The sequence below is a fragment of the Geotrypetes seraphini genome, chromosome 10 (assembly GCF_902459505.1).
Source record: "Geotrypetes seraphini chromosome 10, aGeoSer1.1, whole genome shotgun sequence".
Taxonomy (NCBI): domain Eukaryota; kingdom Metazoa; phylum Chordata; class Amphibia; order Gymnophiona; family Dermophiidae; genus Geotrypetes; species Geotrypetes seraphini.
In genome coordinates this window covers 19105924-19128238 of record NC_047093.1, presented here as the reverse complement: position 1 = coordinate 19128238, position 22315 = coordinate 19105924, and the positions used below count along the sequence as shown (strand labels likewise).

At 42.2% G+C, this 22315-nt stretch overlaps 1 protein-coding gene across 3 annotated transcripts in view; it reads right to left on the bottom strand.

Moving 5' to 3' along the window:
• The window catches only part of TEX2 (testis expressed 2), a 107844-nt gene that overhangs the window by 7702 nt on the left and 77827 nt on the right, over positions 1 to 22315 (bottom strand). For 2 of the 3 annotated variants that reach the window (XM_033962111.1, XM_033962112.1), the window contains exons 8-10: positions 14267 to 14399; positions 9985 to 10107; positions 7555 to 7764 (exon numbers count right to left, since the gene is read on the bottom strand). In XM_033962111.1, the coding sequence (XP_033818002.1) occupies positions 7555 to 7764; positions 9985 to 10107; positions 14267 to 14399 (466 nt within the window). The remainder of the gene's footprint in view (positions 1 to 7554; positions 7765 to 9984; positions 10108 to 14266; positions 14400 to 22315) is intronic. The other variant, XM_033962113.1, reaches the window with a different exon arrangement.

The following is a 22315-nucleotide window of genomic DNA, read 5'->3' as shown; positions in this document are numbered from 1 at the left end:
CAAGCAGGCAGCATATTCTTGACTGATGGGTGACCTCCAAGCTAACAAAAAGAGGGATGGAGGGAAGGTTGGCCATTAGGAAAACAAATTTTGCAAAACAGATTGGCCGAAGTGTCCATCCCGTCTGGAGAATGCATCCAGACAATAATGAGATGTAAAAGTATGAACTGAGGACCAAGTAGCAGCTTTGCAGATTTCCTCAAGGGGAGTGGAACGGAGGAAAGCCACAGATGCTGCCATAGCTCTAACTCTATGGGCCGTGACAGAATCTTCCAGTGTCAGTCCGGACTGAGAATAACAAAATGAGATGCACGCTGCAAGCCAATTTGACAACGTACGTTTAGAAACAGGACGTCCCAATTTATTCGGATCAAAGGACAGAAAAAGTTGGGGAGATGATCTGTGGGGCTTGGTACGCTCTAAATAGTAAGCTAGAGCCCGCTTACAGTCCAAAGTATGCAGAGCCTGTTCTCCAGAATGAGAGTGAGGTTTCGGAAAGAAGACAGGCAGAACAATGGATTGGTTGAGATGGAATTCCGAGACAACCTTAGGGAGAAACTTTGGATGTGTACGCAGAACCACCTTGTCATGATGAAAGACTGTAAAAGGTGGATCCGCAACTAGTGCATGTAGCTCACTGACCCTCCTGGCAGAGGTTAGAGCAATAAGGAAGACCACTTTCCAAGTGAGAAACTTGAAAGGAGTCGTAGCCAAAGGTTCAACAGAGGCTTCATTAAGGCGGAGAGAACCACATTGAGATCCCAGACTACAGGGGGTGCTTTAAGAGGTGGTTTCACATTGAAAAGACCCCGCATGAATCGGGAAACCAAGGGATGAGCTGAAAGGAGTTTCCCATGAACTGGCTCATGAAAAGCAGCAATAGCACTGAGGTGGACTCTGATGGAAGTAGACTTGAGGCCAGAGTCAGACAAAGAAAGAAGGTAATCTAACAAAGTCTCAACTGCAAGAGACGTAGGATTATGATGAAGAAGACAGCAGGAAGAAAATCTTGTCCACTTCTGATGGTAACATTGCAGAGTTGCAGGTTTCTTGGAGGCATCCAGAATAGAACGAACGGCTGAGATAATAGAGTATCATTCGAAGTTAGCCCGAGAGATACCAAGCTGTCAGGTGCAGAGACTGGAGGTTGGGATGCAGAAGGGTCTCCTGATGCTGTGTAAGCAGAGAAGGAAACAATGGAAGAAGAATAGGCTCCCTGGAACTGAGTTGAAGTAGAAGGGAGAACCAATGTTGCCTGGGCCATCGTGGAGCGATGAGAATCATGGTGGCCTGTTCCCTCTTGAGCTTGAACAAGGTTCGCAACATGAGAGGTAGCGGAGGGAAAGCATACAGGAACAGATTGGACCAATCCAGGAGAAATGCATCCGCTGCCAGACGGTGAGGAGAGTAGAGTCTGGAGCAGAAGAGGGGCAGCTGGTGATTGTGAGGAGCTGCAAAGAGGTCTATCTGAGGAGTGCCCCACTGAGCGAAGATGGACTGTAGAGTTAAAGGATCGAGAGTCCACTCGTGAGGCTGAAGAATTCTGCTGAGTTTGTCCGCCAAGGAATTCTGTTCTCCCTGAATGTAGATCGCTTTCAGGAAGAGTTGGTGATCTGTGGCCCAAGCCCAAATCTTCTGGGCTTCCTGACACAAGAGGCGAGAGCCTGTCCCACCCTGCTTGTTGATGTAGTACATTGCATAATAGGGACAAGTGGAATTGTCCAATAAGAAAAGGTGCAATAAATAAAGATGTCTTTCAACTCATCTGGACAATCAGGTTATCCTTTATTCTTCCAAAAAAACTCGACCCGACATGTACATGTTTCGGCCCTACGGCCTGCGTCAGGAGTCTTAGAGATCTTTGGGTATAAAATAACCTCGTGTATGGACCACTCTAGAAAGCTGTATTTATCAAAACGCCGTCGTGTGAATGCTGGCTGTACTCTAAGACTCCTGACGCAGGCCGTAGGGCCGAAACATGTACATGTCGGGTCGAGTTTTTTTGGAAGAATAAAGGATAACCTGATTGTCCAGATGAGTTGAAAGACATCTTTATTTATTGCACCTTTTCTTATTGGACAATTCCACTTGTCCCTATTATTCTATCTGTTGTGGATTTGTTTCCCCTGTGTTTTGCGCGGATGTAGTACATTGCAACTTGATTGTCTGTGCACAGCAGGAGGAGTTGAGGAAAGAGAAGATGTTGGAAGGCCTTGAGGGCATAAAACATCGCTCTGAGTTCCAGGAAATTGATGTGATGTTTCATTTCCTGGGCTGTCCAAAGACCTTGAGTTTGGAATTCGTTCAAATGAGCTCCCCAGGCGTAAGGGGAGGCGTCGGTGGTGATAAGTTGATGAGGAGGTAGATGGAGCAGAAGACCTCTGGAGAGATTTGAGGATATCAACCACCATTGCAGAGACTGACGAAGAGACGTTGTCAGAGATATGTGTCGTGAGCAGGGATCCGTCGCTTGGGACCACTGGGTAGCTAGGGTCCATTGAGGAGTGCGCAGGTGAAGACATGCGAAGGGTGTGACATGAACTGTGGAGGCCATGTGACCTAAGAGTATCATCATTTGCTTGGCAGAGATGGAACGTTGTGGAAGTACCTGCTGACATAGAGACTGAAGAGTTTGAAGACGGTTGGACGGCAGGAACGCTCTCATGAGGACTGTGTCTAGCACCGCTCCAATGAATTGAAGTCTCTGAGTGGGGATGAGATGAGATTTGGGTAGATTGATCTCGAACCCCAGAAGTTGTAGAAACAGGATGGTTTGGTTGGTGGCCAGAAGTACTGTCTGAGATGAATTGGCCTTGATTAACCAATCGTCCAGGTAAGGAAAGACTTGAAGGTGGTGAGAGCATAGAAAGGCAGCCACCACAATCAGACATTTGGTGAATACTCTTGGAGAGGAGGCAAGACCGAAGGGCAGCACCTTGTATTGGTAATGACAATGATGGATCATGAAGCGGAGGTACTGTCTGGAGGCCAGATTGACCGGTATGTGAGTATATGCCTCTTTGAGATCGAGGGAGCATAGCCAGTCGCCTTGATTGAGAAGAGGGTAAAGAGTGGCCAGAGAAAGCATTCTGAATTTCTCTTTGACCAAGCATTTGTTGAGATCGCGAAGATCTAGGATGGGTCTGAGATCTCCTGTTTTTTGGGGGACTAGAAAATAACAAGAGTAGAATCCCTGTCCCTGCTGATCTAGAGGAACCTCCTCTATGGCGTTCAGAAGGAGGAGGGATTGAACCTCTTGAAGAAGGAGGGAAGACTGAGGAGTGTTCAAAGCAGACTCTTTTGGCAGACTTTGGGTAGGCAGAGTCTGAAAGTTGAGAGAGTAGCCGTGGCGGATGATGTTGAGGACCCACTGATCCGAGGTGATATTTTCCCAACAGCTTATGTAATGAGCAAGGCGTCCTCCTATGGGCTGCGGAAGATGGGCAGATGGTAGAATACTGGCTATGTCCTGGAGAACCAAGTCAAAAGGGTTGGGAGGACTTTTGTGGAGGAGGAGGCTTCACCTGTTGCTGCTGTTGTGCTGGTCTAGGGTTTTGCCTCTGTTGTTGCCGCTGATGCCGGGGCTGTTGAGGGGCCGGTGGCAAAGGACGAGCCACAAATCAGCATTGGTAGGCCGATTGCTGCCGAAAAGGCCTAGTAGGTGGGGTCTTCTTTTTTGTTTTGAGGAGAGTATCCCACTTAGTCTCATGAGCTGAGAGCTTTTAGGTAGTGGAGTCCATGGATTCTCCAAACAGCTCATCACCCAGGCAAGGCACATTAGCCAGTTGATCTTGATGATTGACATCAAGTTCTGAAACCCTGAGCCATGCCAGACGACGCATGGCCACCGACATAGCCGTGGCTCGAAAGGTCTGCTCAAAGGTGTCATAGATCAACCTGACCATGAATTTACGAAGTTGTAAAAGTGATGAAGAAGTTTGGCGAAAGGCAGATCTTTTGCGGTCAGGGAGGTACTTTTCAAAAGCTGACAAATTCTGAATGAGATGCTTAAGATAAAGAAAAATGGAAAGCATAATTCCCTGATCTATTAGCTAGCATCGCATTCTGATACAACCTCTTGCCAAACTTATCCATGGCCTTACCTTCTCTGCCAGGAGGGACCGAGGCATACACACTAGCTCCCGTGGATTTCTTTAAAGTGGATTCCACTAAGAGAGACTCATGAGGGAGTTGTGGTTTGTCAAAGCCAGGAATGGGGATGACCTTATATAAGGAGTCCAGTTTGCGAGAGGCTCCTGGGATGGTCAAAGGCGTCTCCAGATTTTTGTAAAAAGTCTCTCTTAATATATCATGGAGAGGCAATTTTAGAAATTCCCTTGGAGGCTGTTCAAAATCCAGTGCATCGAGAAACACCTTGGATTTTTTGGATTCAGCCTCCAAGGGAATAGAGAGAGAGTCACACATCTCTTTGAGAAAAGAGGTGAAAGAGGTTGCATCTGGCTTAGAGGACGGATCTAAAACAGAAGGATCCTCGTCCGCCGATGAACACTCCCCCTCAGAGAGAAGAGGCTCTTCGGAGTCACCCCACAGATCAGGATCCCTTACTTGGAAGCTGCGGTCTCGGGACTCCGGTGTGGAGGGTTCCAGGTGTCGAGTTTTGTGTGTCGACTTACCCGACCTCTGGGAAACGGTACCGGGAGATGTTATGGGTTGTGCCGGTGCCGAAGTTTGCACAGCCTGGTGTAAGGACCTCGGTTCCAGCGCTAAGATCGGCATGGATACCGACGAAGCCGAATGTACTGGTACCGACAGAGTGGATGCAGATAAAAGAGGTTGCTCCACTGCCGGTACCGGTGGCTCAGACCGGACCGGGACTGAAAGGTTCGGTTTCAAAAGAGCAGGAAGGAGCTGCTGTAATTGCTCCTTGAGCTGCACCTGCAGGACGGCGGCAATTCGCTCGTCCAGCGAAGGCACCGGCACCGCTTTTTTCTTCTGCGGTACCTTCGGTGCCGCTCTACACTCCGAAGAGGAACCCGAGGTCGAGGGGCTCACCTCAATCGGTGCGGAGCGCTTCCGCGGGCGCCTCGAGGTCGGTAGGACTGGGCTCGCTGCTACTGAGACCGGAGGACACTCCAGCGGGGAAGGCTTCTTAGCTGGCTTACCTGGAGGATGCGACGCCGGCACGGTGTCGACGAGGTAGGTGCCGACTGCGTCGGGACCGATGTCGGGGCCGGTGCCGCCGAATCCGACATATCGGTACCAAACAATAACCGCTGCTGGATCTGTCGGTTTTTTAAGGTTCTCTTTTTTAGAGTGGCACAGCGGGTGCAGGTAGACGCCCGATGGTCAGGACCCAGGCACTGTAAGCACCAGTTGTGCGGGTCGGTGAGAGAAATGGGCCTTGCGCACCGCTGGCACTTCTTAAACCCGGGTTGGGGGGGGCATGAACGTAAAAACGGCTTCTGCCAAATCGAAGGCCGAGGCCTCGATGGTGGCAGCAGGCCCCACCGGGGCAAAACCGAAAAAAGAAGAAAAAAGAAAATTCTTTTTTTTTTTAATAAGAAAAAAGAAAAAAAGGAAATACAATTTCCAGAAAGGTTTACGCGAGCGGGAAGGCGAATGAGGAAAAAATTTTCAACAGCCGTTGAAAGTGCGTCTTCTTAGCTCCGCGGAAACTAAGAAACTGGGGACCGCGCGCCTCTGTTGGGCGGGAAGGCACTCGCGTGTGCGCGGTGCGGCCTACTAGAACTTTCCAAGCTCTTAGAGTGCAATCACTCTAAAATTGTCAGTACCGGGGCTCCATCGGTGCCGTCACCCATCAGTCAAGAATATGCTGCCTGCTTGTCCTGGGATAATATTAATACATTAACTTAGGAGCCCCTTAGACCAGTGTTTCTCAACTCGCTTGTTGGGGATACGCGGCCTGGCCACCGGGGAGGATATTTTTGCCCATCCGTAGAAGCCTCTGCCACAGGGGATCTCACCTTCCTGCCCACCCCTTGCTGCTGCTGAGGATCCCTCCCTCCCTGCCCGCCATTTACAGCTAATACAGAACAAGGCCATCAGACTAATCACTGGTGTTCACAAATTTGATCACATCACTCCTCTGTTAATATCCTTGCACTGGCTCCCTATTATACATCGTTTTTATCTATAAAATCATCCTACTTGTATTTAAGATCAAACAGACTCATACCCCCTCATATTTAGACCATTATTTCATCCCTTATTTACCATCATGGACCCTATGTTCCTTTCAGGAAAATCTACTAACTATTCTTAATATCCATCATATTTCTTGTACCACTGTCCACCATAGGATCTTTTCAGTCACAGGTCCTTCACTTTGGAATACTCTCCCCTTATCCATCTACGACTAGAAACTAGAAGGCCCAACTTAAAATCTTTCTATTCAATGATACCTACAGCCAATCTCCATCCTATGCCTCCTAAAGATTTTGTTTTCTCTTTTCCTCCTTTCATCCAACTAATCAGGTCTTCCAGATGGTGACTGGGGACACAACAAAAGCTAGTGCCTTATTTCCCTACCCCGCCCTAATGTCCTATCTTAATCTGTAGTTCCTCTTTACCCTTTTCTTTCTTTTATCTTTCCACCTCCCACTTTTTTTTCTATATTTTGCTATCTTTTCTATTATTAATTGTCGCTCAGAAGTATTTCTATGGGCGGTATATCAAACACTAATACACTTGGAAACTTTGACATCCTAAAGTATGTCTGCACTAGTTTTAACATGTGTGTGCGCTAACAGCACACTAAATATTTTTTTGTATTGTTTTTGAGGGAGTATATCAAGGGTATAGCTACATTTCTGTGTGCTAATGGTTAGTGAATGGATAACGTGGGAGCCCTTACTGCATACAAAATAGGTGATGGTAAGTGCTCCCGCAGTAATTTTATTTTAGAAATGAGCATGCACTAATGGTAACATTAGGCACAACCATTAATGAAAAACAAAAGAATTGCGGTGAAAATGGCCTTATGGGGTGAGAAAGATTCATGTAAGGGCATGCTACGGTCATTTTATACTGCAGATTAGTAAAGGACCCCTTAAAGAAGCAAACTATATAAAGGCAGTACAGTAGAATCTCAGTTAACTGGCAATCTCACCGAACCGGCAAAATAATCACCAGTGAAAAAATTAAAAATGTCCTCCAAAGCACAAGCATCGACATGTCAGAGGAAAGGCCCTGCCAGGGGCTTGCTGTGAGCAGCCTATTTTGAGACTGCCTTCTGCTGACAGGCTGCACTTCAAGTACGGGAGGGAGCGAGCGAAGGGGGTTCGTGACTCAGGACCACCACCTGCTTCTGCCACTTTAGGGCTGGAGGGAGGGAAGGAGGAGGGCTTTGCGGCTCAGGACTGCTGCTGCGCTGGTGCTTCAGGGCGGGATGGAACAGGGGATTGAGAGCTGTGTTCTAACACAGCACTCCCAATCAACTGGGAAAACAGTTATCCAGCATCCACCAATCCCCGTAGGTGCCTGATAACTGAGATTCTACTATATCATTTATATAAAAAGGTGCAACTCTGAACTTTCATGCTATAGGAAAGCTCCATCATGCCCTGTACTTACCATATCCTGTCTGTAGGAGGTGGTGGAATGTTTACCGCTAGTGTTCCTTTAAACTCTTGCACTTCTACTGTGAGCAGCAATGGCGTATTTGACACTTCTTCAATCTTCTTTTTAATGAATTCCGTCTCGGTGGCCTTCTGAAAATATTTGGACTTGGTAATTTTATCTACAAACCTCATGATTTTGCTTGTTCTGTGTGGTCCGACATAGCTACAAAATTTGAAATGAGAAAATATGTCAACACACATACAACTGTAGTATTATATCATGTTTATCTTTATGCTATGTGATATTCTACCTCTTGACAGAGCAAGGAGGTAGTTCACAAATTTTAAAAATAAAGTTAAAAAAGGCATACCATTCACAAAAAAAAAACAGAGAAAAGACAAAATATTCAAATTAAGTGGGAGATAATAATACAGCATGTCAGGTTGGCATAGTGAAAGAGGTTAACACTGAGCTGCATAAGTCTCTCTCTCTCACACACACCTACCTTATATATCCATGCACAGAACAGGAAATGTGATAATTTTAATCTAATCTGTAATTAAATTGATTTTAAGACATAGAATCTTATGTTTCTGCATAACACATCAAAATCTTTTTTTTTTAAATATCTTTATTCATTTTTACATTATACAATCAAGTGTAAAAGAAATCAAGTTATACTGTACATTCTTCACTTGAAACTCTGCAATCATTTTATACCATAGACTATCTCCCCTCCCTCCCTTTTCATATATTACCCCTCATAATGTCATAAAACCCACTCATCCCCCTTCCCTCTACACATATTTAATGGGGATAAATACAATTATTTATTATAATACTCAATTAATGGTCCCCACACCACTTTAAATTTCTTATAATAACCTCTCTTGATTGCCAATGTTTTTTCCATTTCATACACCTGACAAACCGAACTCCACCAAAAACAGTAATTCAATCCCCTATAGTCTTTCCAATTATGTGTTATATGTTGGATGGCAACTCCTGTTAAAATCATTAAAAGTTTATTATTATTCGATGAAATTTGACTTTTGGCCCTCATAGACATTCCAAACAAAACTGTGTCATATGATAGGGCCACAGGATTCTCTAACATACAATTTATTTGACCCCAGATCAATTTCCAAAAATTATTAATAAAAGGACAATAAAATAATAAATGATCTAGAGTTCCAGCCTCAAGATGACAATGCCAACATCTATTAGACTTAGAGCAATCCAATTTTTGTAAACGAACAGGGGTCCAGAGTGCTCTATGCAACAGGAAAAACCATGTTTGCCTCATAGACGCAGACATTGTACATCTTATCCTCCAAGACCAAATACGTGGCCATTGAGATGCATTAATTTGATGCTTAATCTCAATGCTCCAAATATCTTTAAGTACAGTCCTTGGTTTTTTATTTAAATATCCAGATAATGTTTTGTACCACTGCGCAGCCTGGTGACCCATAAAATCTGCCTGGAAGCATAACAATTCTAGAGTAAAATGAGTATTTAAAGATTTCCATTCAGGGAACCCTGCCTGAATGGCCTGCTTCAATTGCAACCATTTATAACTTTGTTTTTTATTAAGTCCAAATTTATGTTGTAATTGTGAAAACTCCAGCAGCTTACCATCATTAATAACATCATTTAAAGTACGTATTCCTGCTTCAATCCAATCCTTCCAGACAATCATAAAACCGCCTATTTGTATCTTGGAGTTCAGCCATATATTTTGACAAGTAGATTTTTGAATAGTAATAGGAGTTAAGTTGTTAACATACTTTAATGTTGTCCATGTGTCCATTAATATCCTATTACTTTTTCTTATTCTAGGCATTTTAATACTAATCAAATGACGAAGCCTAATAGGAGACATGAGCTGCCACTTCAACCATAACCAATCTGGAAGCTTCTCCATGAGTTCTGGGAGGACCCAATACATACCTTGGCGCAAGATATAGGATTGATGAAACCTATAAAAATTTGGAAAATTTACCCCTCCCTCCTCAATTGGTTTTTGTAAAGTCACTAGAGCAATTCTTACAGCTTTACCCAGCCAAATAAATTTACTAAGAATATTATTTAACTTTTTGTAAAAAGACCCCTGAAAAAAAACTGGTATCATTCCCATTTGATAACAAACCATAGGCAATATCATCATTTTGACTGTTTGTACTCTTCCCCACCAAGATAAATGTAACTCTAACCCTAACTCTAACCCTAAACATAACTCTGTTACTTTTTGCAATAAACTTTTTTCATTATAATTGTCTCATCAAGCGTGTTTTTTATCCATATACCTAAATATTTTATTCCTTCTTCTTTCCATATACAAGGGAATGAATCAAATAATCCTTTTGTGCAAACACATCAAAATCTTGTTAAGAGTCCAACTGTAAAAAAGGCAATTCAAAATGCATCCATGAATCTTACCCTTCAGCTCCTGGGACTTGTGGTTTGTCTCCCAATAATTCAGGAGCATTATCTTCATCTGAAGACCCTGCACTGGAGGACTCCTCATCACTGTCAGCAAGACAATAAGCTCTTGGCCTAACCCTAACCAAGAGAATTAAATTTTGAAGTCAATCATGATTAAATGATGAAAGCACGCCACTGTTCTGAATGAGTCACAATGAATGATACATCTAGGGTACATCCTTATTCTCAAATATCTTTCTTGAAACTGGTAACCCATAAGCAACATCACAACTCCCAGACTTACTATACAACTTTAAAACATCTTTAGCCAAATTTAAAGAAGTTTGGGGGCCATTGACAAATTATTGTAATGAATAGATACCATTTTTCCCTTAATAGTACAAATGTAAGAGTTAGGGAGGGGGGAGGGTAGTGGGTTTTTTTTGGTCTTTCATTAATAGTAGGATTGGTAAGAGAGAATTCAATATATGATATACATGTTTTGTATGTGTAAAGATAAGGGTAGGAGGAAGAGAGGGGGGTAAACATTATTAATTTGATTATTGCAGAATATCAAGTGTTGTATCCAAGTTAAAATGTTGTTTTTTATGATGCACTTGTTATACGATATAAAAATGAATAAAGAATTTTTTTTAAAAAACCCTCTTTAGCCAGCTTTATAAGAAAGTTTCACAATTTCTTAAGCATGAGCATGCAAATAATTTATCAATGGCATGGCTTTGTACAGGGAAATGCTATAGTAATGATTCTAAAATATTCAATTTACAGAATTATAACATTTTCCTCCTACTCCAATATAATCTAAAACTAACAAAACATGAAAGATACACAGAAGATGGGCTACTCCGATGCTTAAAAGCCAAAAATGCAAAATACCAAAACATGCAAATTAATGGTTCTTGAAACAAATGCATTTAATGAATATTTTTGCTCGGGAGTTTCTGAAATCCAGATCTGTATCCTTCCAGGCCTGAACATGCAAAATATTTGGGTTTTCTTTCATATTATATATATATATATATATATAAAAATATAAATAAATAACAGTGACTAGGAACACTCTGCTAGATGGCGACACCAAGAAAAAAAAAAGTCAAAATATTCCAGAACCACTCTTCTCTCTATCTTGGTTTTACCAGTTGGGCAAAGATATAACAATTGTGCTAGTGGGTTGAAAAAAGTGATCTAGACTAACCCCCCCCCCCCTTTTTTTTTTTTTTTTTTTTAAATTAAGCCGCGATAGAGGTTTCAACTGCGGCTTGGAGCACTAACACATATTCATAGGAATTCAATGAGCTACTGACACATATTCATAGGAATTCAATGAGCGGAGCAGCATTTAGTGCTCCAGAAAGCACTAGAAACCTCTACCACTGCTTAGTAAAGGGGGGGCGGGGGAGTAAATTTGTTTTCAACAAGCTCCTAGTCCAAGAAAGGTGATTATATTCTTGTTATTTTCCTGGATTGTATCTCTTCAAGCCATAGATTTTTGCCCAATAAAAGAGTAAACCCCATACATGGTTTATTATTTTACCAAATGGAACCAACTCCACACATAAATGAAATGCTAATTTAATATTTTGTCAAATGCCACTCACCAAATAAATACACATCCACAAATTGATGAAGCCAAACACAAAGGAAAAGCAAAGGAAAAAAGTTAAAATTAGTGCACAAAAAGTACAGTACTGTAAGTTCCCTCTCCTCAAATATCTTTCCTTAATAGAAAATATAATTAATTCAGTAGAGTAGACAATATTAAATCTATGTACAAGAACATTTTGTTTTAGAAATTAACTCCCTTCTTTACAAAGCCGCACTAGTGATTTTAGCACTGACCACAGCGGTAACAACTCGGAGGCTCATAGGTGGCTGGCATTAAAAATGCTAGCGTGGCTTTGTAAGGATGGGGTAAGAAACAAACCCTATGATAGAAAAGTTGATTGCCAACAACTACATGCAACTGACATTAGAAGCCCTCAGCATATGGCTAGGGCGCTATTATTTGAAAAAGATGATTTTATATATTATTGAATTGGGAGGGAGGGATGGGGGATTATTATATTTAATAAGAATGATATAAATTTAGATTTCTTACAGAATATTTAACATTATAGAATACTAATTTCCTAATGAAATGTTAAATTTGATGCTAATATGTGAGTTAATCAAGTGCGCATCTTTAAGTTTTATATGGGTTTAATTGATACACTTGTAACATACAAAAATGAATAAAGAATTTAAAAAAATTGTTGTAACATACAAAAATGAATAAAGAATTAAAAAAAAAAAAGAAAATATATATATTTTTTAAATTTCACATGGATTTTAAAGTTATTATTAATATTGTTAATCTCTCAACAAGAGCAGTATAATCTTGTGGTTAGTTCACTGGATGATGATTTAAAAGGAATCATAGAACCTGAGTTCAAGCCTCCTCTCTGCTTATTGTTCCAGGGCAATATGAATGTTAACATACCAGTCAGTCACTGCTACTTTCATTCTGCCATCTCAGCAGCCTACCCACAGGACTTCAATCTCTGCACTAATCAAGCAATTTCTTCTATAGCTTAACCCTTAAAGTGAGATCTGTCCCAATGTGATGGCCAGCAGCAGAAAGAGGTTCAAGACTTTATTAAAATGCTCTACTATGCCTCGGTCATAAAATAGAAACTCAGAAAATGGCAGCAAATAAGACCATACAACCTATCCATTCCCCTCATCCATACCAATTGCTCAGTTCTACATCCTTTCCTCTTCCCTCAGAGATCATCTGTGCTTGTCCAATGCTTTCTTGAATTCAGTTACCATAAGAGTAAAGGACATTTAAAGATATAAAATTTCCCTAAATAGTGTATCTTGTTAATTCTTCCAAATGTACTTATCTTTAACATCTGTGCTATTACAGAAATCATACTCAACACAGAGAATTCATTTATCTTAAGCTCATAAATCAGAACATTTGCTTTTCTTAGTAATATGTATAAACTAGTTTTTTAGCCCATTGAATAAAAGGGTGCTAGAATAGATGTGTAGACTTAGGCATGTCTTTATTTCTTTCCATATGTCTGTCTTTCTTTCTCTCTCCCTACCCCCCTTTCTTTCTTTATGTCTGTCTTTATTTCTGTCTCTCTCTCTCACTGGCCCCCTGTCTGTTTGTATTTCTTTTTTTCTGTCTCTCTCTCTGCCCGCTCTCTGTCTTTCTTGCTGCCTCTCCCCCCTGTCCAGTAGAAACCCTTCCCTGCTCCCCCTGTCCAGCAGTAGCCCTTTTCCCTTCCTTTTACCTCCCCCCCTGTCCAGCAGCACCCCTTCTCCCTTCCTTTTAACTCCCCCCTGTTTAGCAGCACCCTTTCCCTGCTCTCCCTGTCCAGCAGTAGCCCTTCCCCCTTCCTTTTACCTCCCCCCCTGTCCAGCAGCACCCCTTCCCTGTTCCCCCTGTCCAGCAGTAGCCCTTCTCCCTTCCTTTTACCTCCCCCCATCCAGCAGCACTCCTGTGCTCACCCTGTCCAGCATCAGCTAGGCCGGCTCGGTGCTGCAGCTTCTTCACCCATCCTAAAGAACACTAGTGGATAGTCTCACTAATCGGAACACGTGAAGTGAGGGTAAGGAGAGGAAGTGTTGTGTGAGCCAATCAACAGAGTTGGAGGATTTGTTGCCAGGCCTATATTGGCACGGCTGGGAGGCGGGCCTTGGAAATGCCCGGTGGGTGACAGAAGCAGAAGTTTGATCTGAAGGCTTAATGTGCCAGCGCCAGGGGAGGATCCGGAAAGTGATGTAAGATGGGATCACGATAGGAGACGGCTCAGTACTCAGACTCCACCACTGTTAGGTCAGCACAATCGCTGGTATTGGGGTTATTGCTGGGAGTTCAACCAGTCAGGGATGCCCTCGCCGTTTCAGCTTCATCAGGCTCCGAACAGGAGCAGCAGAGCACAGTATCCAGCAGCACAACACGACCGAGGCTACCGCATTGGTCAGAAGGCAGGAAGTAAACCGGCGTCGGAGATCGGGGCAGGGAATCAACTGAGGCAGGCTCCACGCATGTGCGGGCACGGCACCACATATCCACCAAGTTTGAGGTGCGCATGTGCGCTAAGAGTTTTATTTTAGCGGATATATTCACAGTTAGTTTATTCTAAATTTGATATACCGCTATTAGGAACTACCGACACAGCAATATACAATGATCTAAAATTTAAAAATAGTCTATCTAGCAAAGAAAAGAAAATGAAAATACAAATCATTTATAGTGTATTCTAATGAACAAGTATCTTACCCTTCCTTGCCAACTTCTCCAACCTTCAGAACTTCACTAAGTGGTTCTTTACCAAGTTTGGTCAAATTCATTTTGGTCTCAAGGGTCATCAGAAAAGACCCATTGTAGGATATTTCCAAATCAACCCAGAGCCCTAGAAACAATAAAATCAAGCTTCAGTAGAGCTTTTCATTAGCATTCCAAGATCACATTCTGACCAATCTCACCTTCAGCTCCTCACCAACACCTTATAACCTAAAAAAAGACACCTTTTTAAAAAGTTCATACTCTTGTGATTTTTGAAAGAATCATTAGGAAGTATATAGTCCAATATGGCTGTAGCATTTGAAAAATGTATGGGACACACTAAGCTGTATCTTGGCCTAAATTATCATTTCTCTATTGTTGAAGTATTATAGGGCAACAATTAGTAGGTGTTAGTGTTATATCAATCCTGTAAACCCCCCCAACAAAAAAGAACCCCAGAGGGTATATATCCATTACTACTGCTTTTTTGTATATTTCAACTACCCATGTATAGCATATATAATTAATAATAAATTATGTTTAACAATTACTCAACGCAAATACAATATAAATTGCCAGACATTTTTCATTCTTTCTCATAATTCAAATCTCATTCCAATTACAATTCTAGTTCCCCCACCTACACAAGTAGATAAGCATGCACCAATATCCACATATAATTCTAAAAGGAGCCGCCTTCTTTTTGGCAGGAAGAATGCACGTAAATACCAGTATTGTAGTTATCTACATACAGGCATAATGATCCTTTTCAGGTTATACACTATTCTGTAAGTATGCCCTGATATTCAATGGTGCACTCTTTTCAGGTGATGTTTACATGGGCAGGACTTGGCCATAGCATAGGCCAAGCAGGAGAGCCCATCGTCTTGGAATATAGGCAAAAAACAATAAGGAAAGACAAGGGGGATGTTTTAAACAACCAAGATAAGTTGTTATTCAAAACAATAAGTTTTGAATAAAGATTTATCTTGGTTGTTTAAGACATCTCCCTTGTCATAGCATAGGCCAAGCACGCATTTATGAACACTGAGTACAGACTATAATCTAAGCACTCTTAGAATACACTAGCTATATGATTGATGCAAGTGCTTGTGCCTAAAATATAGATGTGTATTTGACAAATTAGGCTAGTATAGGCACCTACTTTACTTTATAGGAGAGACTCCAAATAAATGCATTCTTGGCTCCTAAAATAGGCATTCCTTTATAAAACTACAAATCAGAGGAAGGGGAAGGAGGGTGGAGGAATCAAATGGCTTTCATACATACAAGTGAGATTTCTTGAACCATGTGCAAATAAAAACGTGACATAGGAATGATTAGAGACAAGTTGACTTAATTATAATTTGATTTTAAAATACAATCCTACAAGTCCACTGCTTTCATGTAAAAATAACTGCATAGTACAGATAACACACACACACATGTAATTCTCACCCCAAACCCTCCCCTCATTAACTATTCACACCTACCCCTTATCCTCTAACCTTAAAACTAAATCTAAATAGATATTTATTTTAGGGGGGGGGGTTGTTACTTATTGTTTTAATTGAATTGAATAGATTTTATGATTGATTGTTATATCTTTCCTATTATTATTGGCACTCTTTTCTATATGTTTCTTTTTAAATTTTGTAAACTATTTTCACCTTTTGCATTAAGCAGGATGTCAAATGTACAATAAACAAACATATTAAAATTATCTGACATCATTTAAAATATTAGACAAAAAAACAAAATCCAACAGGTCTGCAGAAAAGGAACAGTGAAACCAAAACGACTGCAAAACACAGTACAAGACTGCAGAACGCAGGCAATGTTTATTCCAATAAACAATTTGTTGTGCACAAATAAACCACCTTAAAGAGGTAAAGGGACCCAACATGGTCTGTGTTTCGAACAACACGTCTTTATCAGGGGTCCTATAGAATGGAGAAAGTAATGTGTCACTGAGGTGTATGAATGTTACTGTAATGGTATATATCGTGCAAAAAGTGTGCCAAGAACTATAAGAAAGTGGTGACTGATTTGAATGAATAGATTGTTGAGAGCTCCATGCAGGATTGTGGATTGGTGCACATCATGTGTACATTGAAGGTGCTAAATTTGAACCCAGATATATGTAATAAATGGAGTATAAGGTGAAAGAAATAAAGATGCATGAGATTGGTGGGAAAAAGAGAACTGTGGTAAAATACCAGGAGAATAAACTGCAGAGCTAAAAATAAAGAAAGAACTGTGGCGATACCAAGAAAGTAAATTAAATCACATACCCTAAGATGGTGGTGAAAAAAGTTTATACGCAACAAATTTGCTAAAAAAAAGAAAAGAAAGAACACAAATGAGTAATCAAAAAACAAAACTAATAGATAATGATTTTAGAAAAGACAATATACAGTAGGCATGAAGAGAAAAGATCCCATGCATATGATAAAATTAACAGGCATAAAAAGTGCCCGAAGCCAGAAGGGATGGCATTTGAACGAATTAAAAACTCAAGATTGAATTGAAAATAAAATAGAGAAAAGGTAGAAGAATTGACTAAATAACAAATGATAAACCATACTATGATAAAACAGCAACCACATAGATAATGTGTGTGGATTAAAGTAAAATTAAAACTCAGTCAAAACACAGGACAACCATGTGATGCAGACAGCGGGAAAGAAGAATCACAATGACCAAAAAGGCGGTAATGCAAAAGATGAAAAAAATGGGGGTCAAATAAATAGATTAATCATTTAAAAAGAATAAATGTAGCATGATTAAAAACATGTTTGTGTCACACCCTATAAGCAGACGCAATACGGAGCAAAAGAAAACTTAAAATCATGAGTGCGCAAAAAGCCACATATGAAAATTTGTGCCCTTATTGCTTAAAAGACTTATTGCTAAGTCTGTAAACTGCTTTCTAAAATTTAAGTACTCACTAGAATTCCCTAAATCCTCTTGTAATTTATTCCACAGCCCTTGTTTTGCCTGTGTCTTCATAGTCCCATCAAAGCACAACAATCTCTTTGGGACATAGGCTTTCAACTTACTATATATTTTATTATGTATGTTTTTCTGTGCTCCACTTTGCAGGTAGCATTGTGGCAGTCATATCCAGTATTTAGTAGCCAGTTAAGTGCTGGTAAATACTGGTTACCATCCCACTCAGTGTGGTTTAAGCGAGCAGAAGCCTTTCCTGCCTGCTAAAACCATGCTGAATATTGATCCCATTATTATTTGACTGTATCACAGCATATGAGCAGAAATTTCTACTTGCACTAAAATTAGATGATAGAAATTCCAAAAAGTACTTCTGATATTCTGGGACACCTTCTCACCCTTTTAATGTCACTGTTAAATCTCATGTAATTACATTGAACAAACTATACATTTAGCAGCACTGCTAGACAAAAGACTTTAAAACAAAAAAAAAATCATTAAGTCTCCTTCTTGTTTCTCATTGTTAATTCATCAAAGAGAAGGATCAATACTAAAAAGTTCTAAAAGCTACATGTACTGAATGCTGTTATCATAGGTTTAGGACACATTTTAGACCCATCCTAGTGGTTTGTTTACTTCAGAGGTCCAAACCAGTGAGATAAATAGTCTTATGAAGTAATTCCATCCCATGTTTCCAAGCCTTTGTTATCATGAGACTTATGAAACAAAATGAAAAACATTAACAGTGATTTAACTACTATACTTATTGATCTCTCTCATTACATATGGCTTTCCTGTATACTCAAGATTCATTAAGCTCTTGAATCAGATGCTTAACTAAATGATAAATATTTTATGCAAAGGACGACTCATGGAATAAAGGGAATGCTAAAGGAGGACAAAGCCATTACCGACAAACTGAACATTTTTTGCGTCTGTATTTACCAAAGAGGATATACACAACATACCGGAAGCAGACAGGCTATACGCAGGAAACGAAGATGGGAAACTGACAGGGTTGACGTCAGTCTAGAAGAGGTATGCAGGCAGACTGATAGGCTTAAAAATGATAAATCCCTGGGACCGGATGGCATCCATCTGAGGGTAATCAAGGAACTGAAATGGGTTATAGCTGAACTGCTCCAACTAATAGCCAATCTGTCAATCAAATCAGGAAGGATTCCGGAAGACTTTAAAGTGGCGAATGTTGCGCCGATCTTCCAGAAAGGTTTGAGGGGAGATCCAGGAAACTACAGACTGGTAAGTCTGACCTCGGTACCGGGAAAGATGGTAGAGGCGCTGATAAAGGACCGCATCATTGATCACCTTGACGGACACGATCTGATGAGGACCAGCCAGCACGACTTCAGCAAAGGAAGATCTTGCTTGACGAACTTGCTACACTTTTTCGAGGGAGTAAACAGGCAGATAGACAAGGGTGACCTAGTCGACATTGTATATCTGGATTTTCAGAAGGCGTTCGTCAAGGTCCCGCATGAACGACTATTTCAAAAAAATTGCGAGCCATGGAATCGAGGGTGAAATACTCATATGGATTAAAAACTGGTTGGCGGATAAGAAACAGAGAGTGGGTTAGGGTTATGGACAATACTCGGACTGGAAAAGCATCATGAGTGGAGTGCCACAGGGATCGATGCTTGGACCCATGCTCTTCAACATATTTATAAATGACCTGGAAATTGGTATGACGAGTGAAGTGATTAAATTTGCAGATGATACAAAGTTGTTCAGAGTAGTGAAGACACAGGATTGCGAAGACCTGCAATGTGACATAAACATGCTCGAGAAATGAGCCGTAACATGGCAAATGAGGTTTAATGTGCATAAGTGCAAGGTGATGCATGTCAGTAACAAAAATCTTATTGTGAAACACTTTCACGAGAAAAAACAATGAATGATGTCAAGTACTACGTGTAGACAGAGCTGCTTTAGTCATAGGGAGAAAGTTCAAGCTGATATTCACAATAATATTGATTTTTTCACGAATCCGAGTATTTGTGCTGAGTAACAAAAATCTTATACATAAATACAGGATTTCCGGTGCAGTACTTGGAGAGACCCCCCCCCAGGAAAGAGACTTGGGAGTACTGGTTGACAAGTCAATGAAGCTGTTTGCGCAATGTGTGGCAGCGGCGAAAAGGGCGAACAGAATGCTAGGAATGATTAAAAAGGAGATCACAAAGAGATCGGAGAAGATTATCATGCCTCTGTACCGGGCCATGGTACGCCCCCACCTGAATACTGCATCCAGCACTGGTCGTCGTACATGAAGAAGGACACAGTACTACTCCAAAGGGCCCAGAGAACAGTGACCAAAATGGTTAAGGGGCTGGAGGAGTTGCCGCACAGTGAGAGAAAGCAATGTTACTTACCGTAACAGTTGTTATCCAGGGACAGCAGGCAGCTATTCTCACTAGTGGGTGATGTCATCCGACAGAGCCCCGATACGGACATCTTGCAAGCATGTCTTGCTTGAAGAAACTCAGAAGTTTCGAGATGCCCGCACCGCGCATGCGCCAGTGCCTTCCCGCCCGATGTACCGGGCGCGTCTCCTCAGTTCAGGTAGCTAGCCTGAGAAGCCAACCCAGGGGAGGTGGGTGGGACGTGAGAATAGCTGCCTGCTGTCCCTGGATAACAACTGTTACGGTAAGTAACATTGCTTTATCCCAGGACAAGCAGGCAGGTATTCTCACTAGTGGGTGACCTCCAAGCTAACCCCAATGGGATGGTGGGAGAGTTGGCAACTTAAGAGAACAAATTTTGTAACACTGTTTGGCCAAACTGTCCATCCCGTCTGGAGAAAGTATCCAGACAATAATGAGAGGTGAATGTATGAACCGAGGACCAAGTGGCAGCCTTACAAATCTCCTCAATCGGTGTCGATCTGAGGAAGGCTACAGAGGCTGCCATTGCTCTGACCTTATGGGCTGTGACCTTACAGGGAAGGGATAATCCAGCCTGGGCATAGCAGGAAGAGATACAAGCCGCCATCCAGTTGGAGATGGTGCGCTTCGATACCGGTCGTCCCAACTTGTTTGGATCAAAGGAGACGAAAAGTTGAGGAGCAGTTCTGTGTGGCTTTGTGCGATCCAAGTAGAAAGCTAGAGCACGTTTACAGTCCAGAGTGTGCAAAGCAGATTCCCCAGGATGAGAATGAGGCTTTGGAAAGAACACCGGAAGCACGATGGATTGGTTGATGTGAAATTCAGAGACCACTTTAGGTAAGAATTTTGGATGAGTACGGAGAACCACCTTGTCATGATGGAATACGGTGAACGGTGGATCCGCCACTAGGGCCTGAAGCTCACTGACCCGACGAGCTGACGTGAGGGCCACTAGAAAAACCACCTTCCAGGTGAGATACTTGAGTGGAGCCGTGTTGAGAGGTTCAAACGGAGGCTTCATAAGATGAGACAGGACAACATTGAGATCCCAAACCACAGGAGGAGGTTTGAGAGGAGGGTTGACATGAAAAAGTCCTTTCATAAATTTGGAAACCACAGGATGAGCAGACAAAGGTTTCCCTTGTAGAGGCTGATGGAAAGCCGCAATAGCACTCAGGTGGACTCGTATAGAGGTAGACTTGAGGCCAGACTGGGACAGGTGTAGAAGATAATCCAATACAGAAGATAGGGAAGCTCGCTGAGGTTCCGTGGCATTGGAAATACACCAGGAAGAGAATCTAGTCCATTTTTGGGAATAGCATTGTCGAGTAGCAGGCTTCCTGGAAGCCTCCAAGACCTCCCTCACTGCTTGAGAGAACTGGTGAGGAGTTATGTTGAAAGGAACCAAGCTGTCAGGTGGAGGGACTGCAGATTGGGATGAAGTAGTGAACCTTGATGTTGAGTGAGTAGTGAAGGAAACACTGGAAGAAGTACTGGCTCCCTGCTGCTGAGTTGAAGTAGAAGGGAGAACCAAGGTTGTCTGGGCCACCGAGGAGCAATCAGAATCATGGTGGCATGGTCTAATCTCAATTTGACTAGAGTCTTTTGAATGAGAGGAAAAGGAGGAAACGCATATAGGAAACGTTTGCTCCAATCCAGCAGAAAAGCATCTGCCTCTAGGCGATGAGGAGTGTAGATCCTGGAGCAAAATTGAGGCAGCTTGAAGTTGTGGGGGGCTGCAAAGAGGTCTATCTGAGGTGTCCCCCACTGAGCAAAGATCTGATGAAGGGGGTCGGAGTGGAGCGTCCATTCGTGAGGTTGAAGTAGACGACTCAATTTGTCTGCCAAGACGTTGTCCTTCCCCTGAATGTAGACTGCTCTGAGGAAGGTGTTGTGGCGAACCGCCCAATCCCAGACTCGAAGAGCTTCCTGACAAAGAGGGGCCGAGCCCGTGCCCCCTTGTTTGTTGACATAATACATGGCGACCTGATTGCCTGTGCGAATAAGGACCACCATGTCGTGAAGCAGATGTTGAAAAGCTTGGAGAGCATTGAAGATGGCCCTGAGCTCCAGAAGATTGATTTGATGGAGTCGTTCCGCACTGGTCCAGAACCCCTGAGTGCGAAGACCATCCAGATGGGCCCCCCATGCATAGTTCGATGAATCGGTCGTTAGAACTTTCTGATGGGGAGGAGAATGAAACAGCAAACCTCTGGATAGATTCGAAGAGGTCATCCACCAGAGAAGAGACTGCCGTAGAGCAGGAGTGACCACAATGTGACGAGATAACGGGTCGGACACCTGAGTCCACTGAGATGCCAGAGTCCATTGAGGGATCCTGAGATGTAGTCTGGCAAAAGGCGTCACATGAACTGTAGATGCCATGTGGCCTAAAAGGACCATCATGTGTCTCGCTGAGATGGATTGGCGAGAAGACACTGACTGGCAGAGTAGAAGAAGAGCATGTAAGCGTGGAGGAGGAAGGAATGCTCGAAGTTGAATGGTATCCAGGACAGCCCCTATGAAGGGGAGAGACTGGGTGGGCTGAAGATGGGACTTTGGAAAGTTGATCTCGAAGCCCAAGCTCTGCAGAAAACAAATGGTAGTCAAGGTCGCCGAAATGACCTTGGGAGCGGACGGGGCCTTGATGAGCCAGTCGTCGAGGTATGGGAACACCTGGAGACCC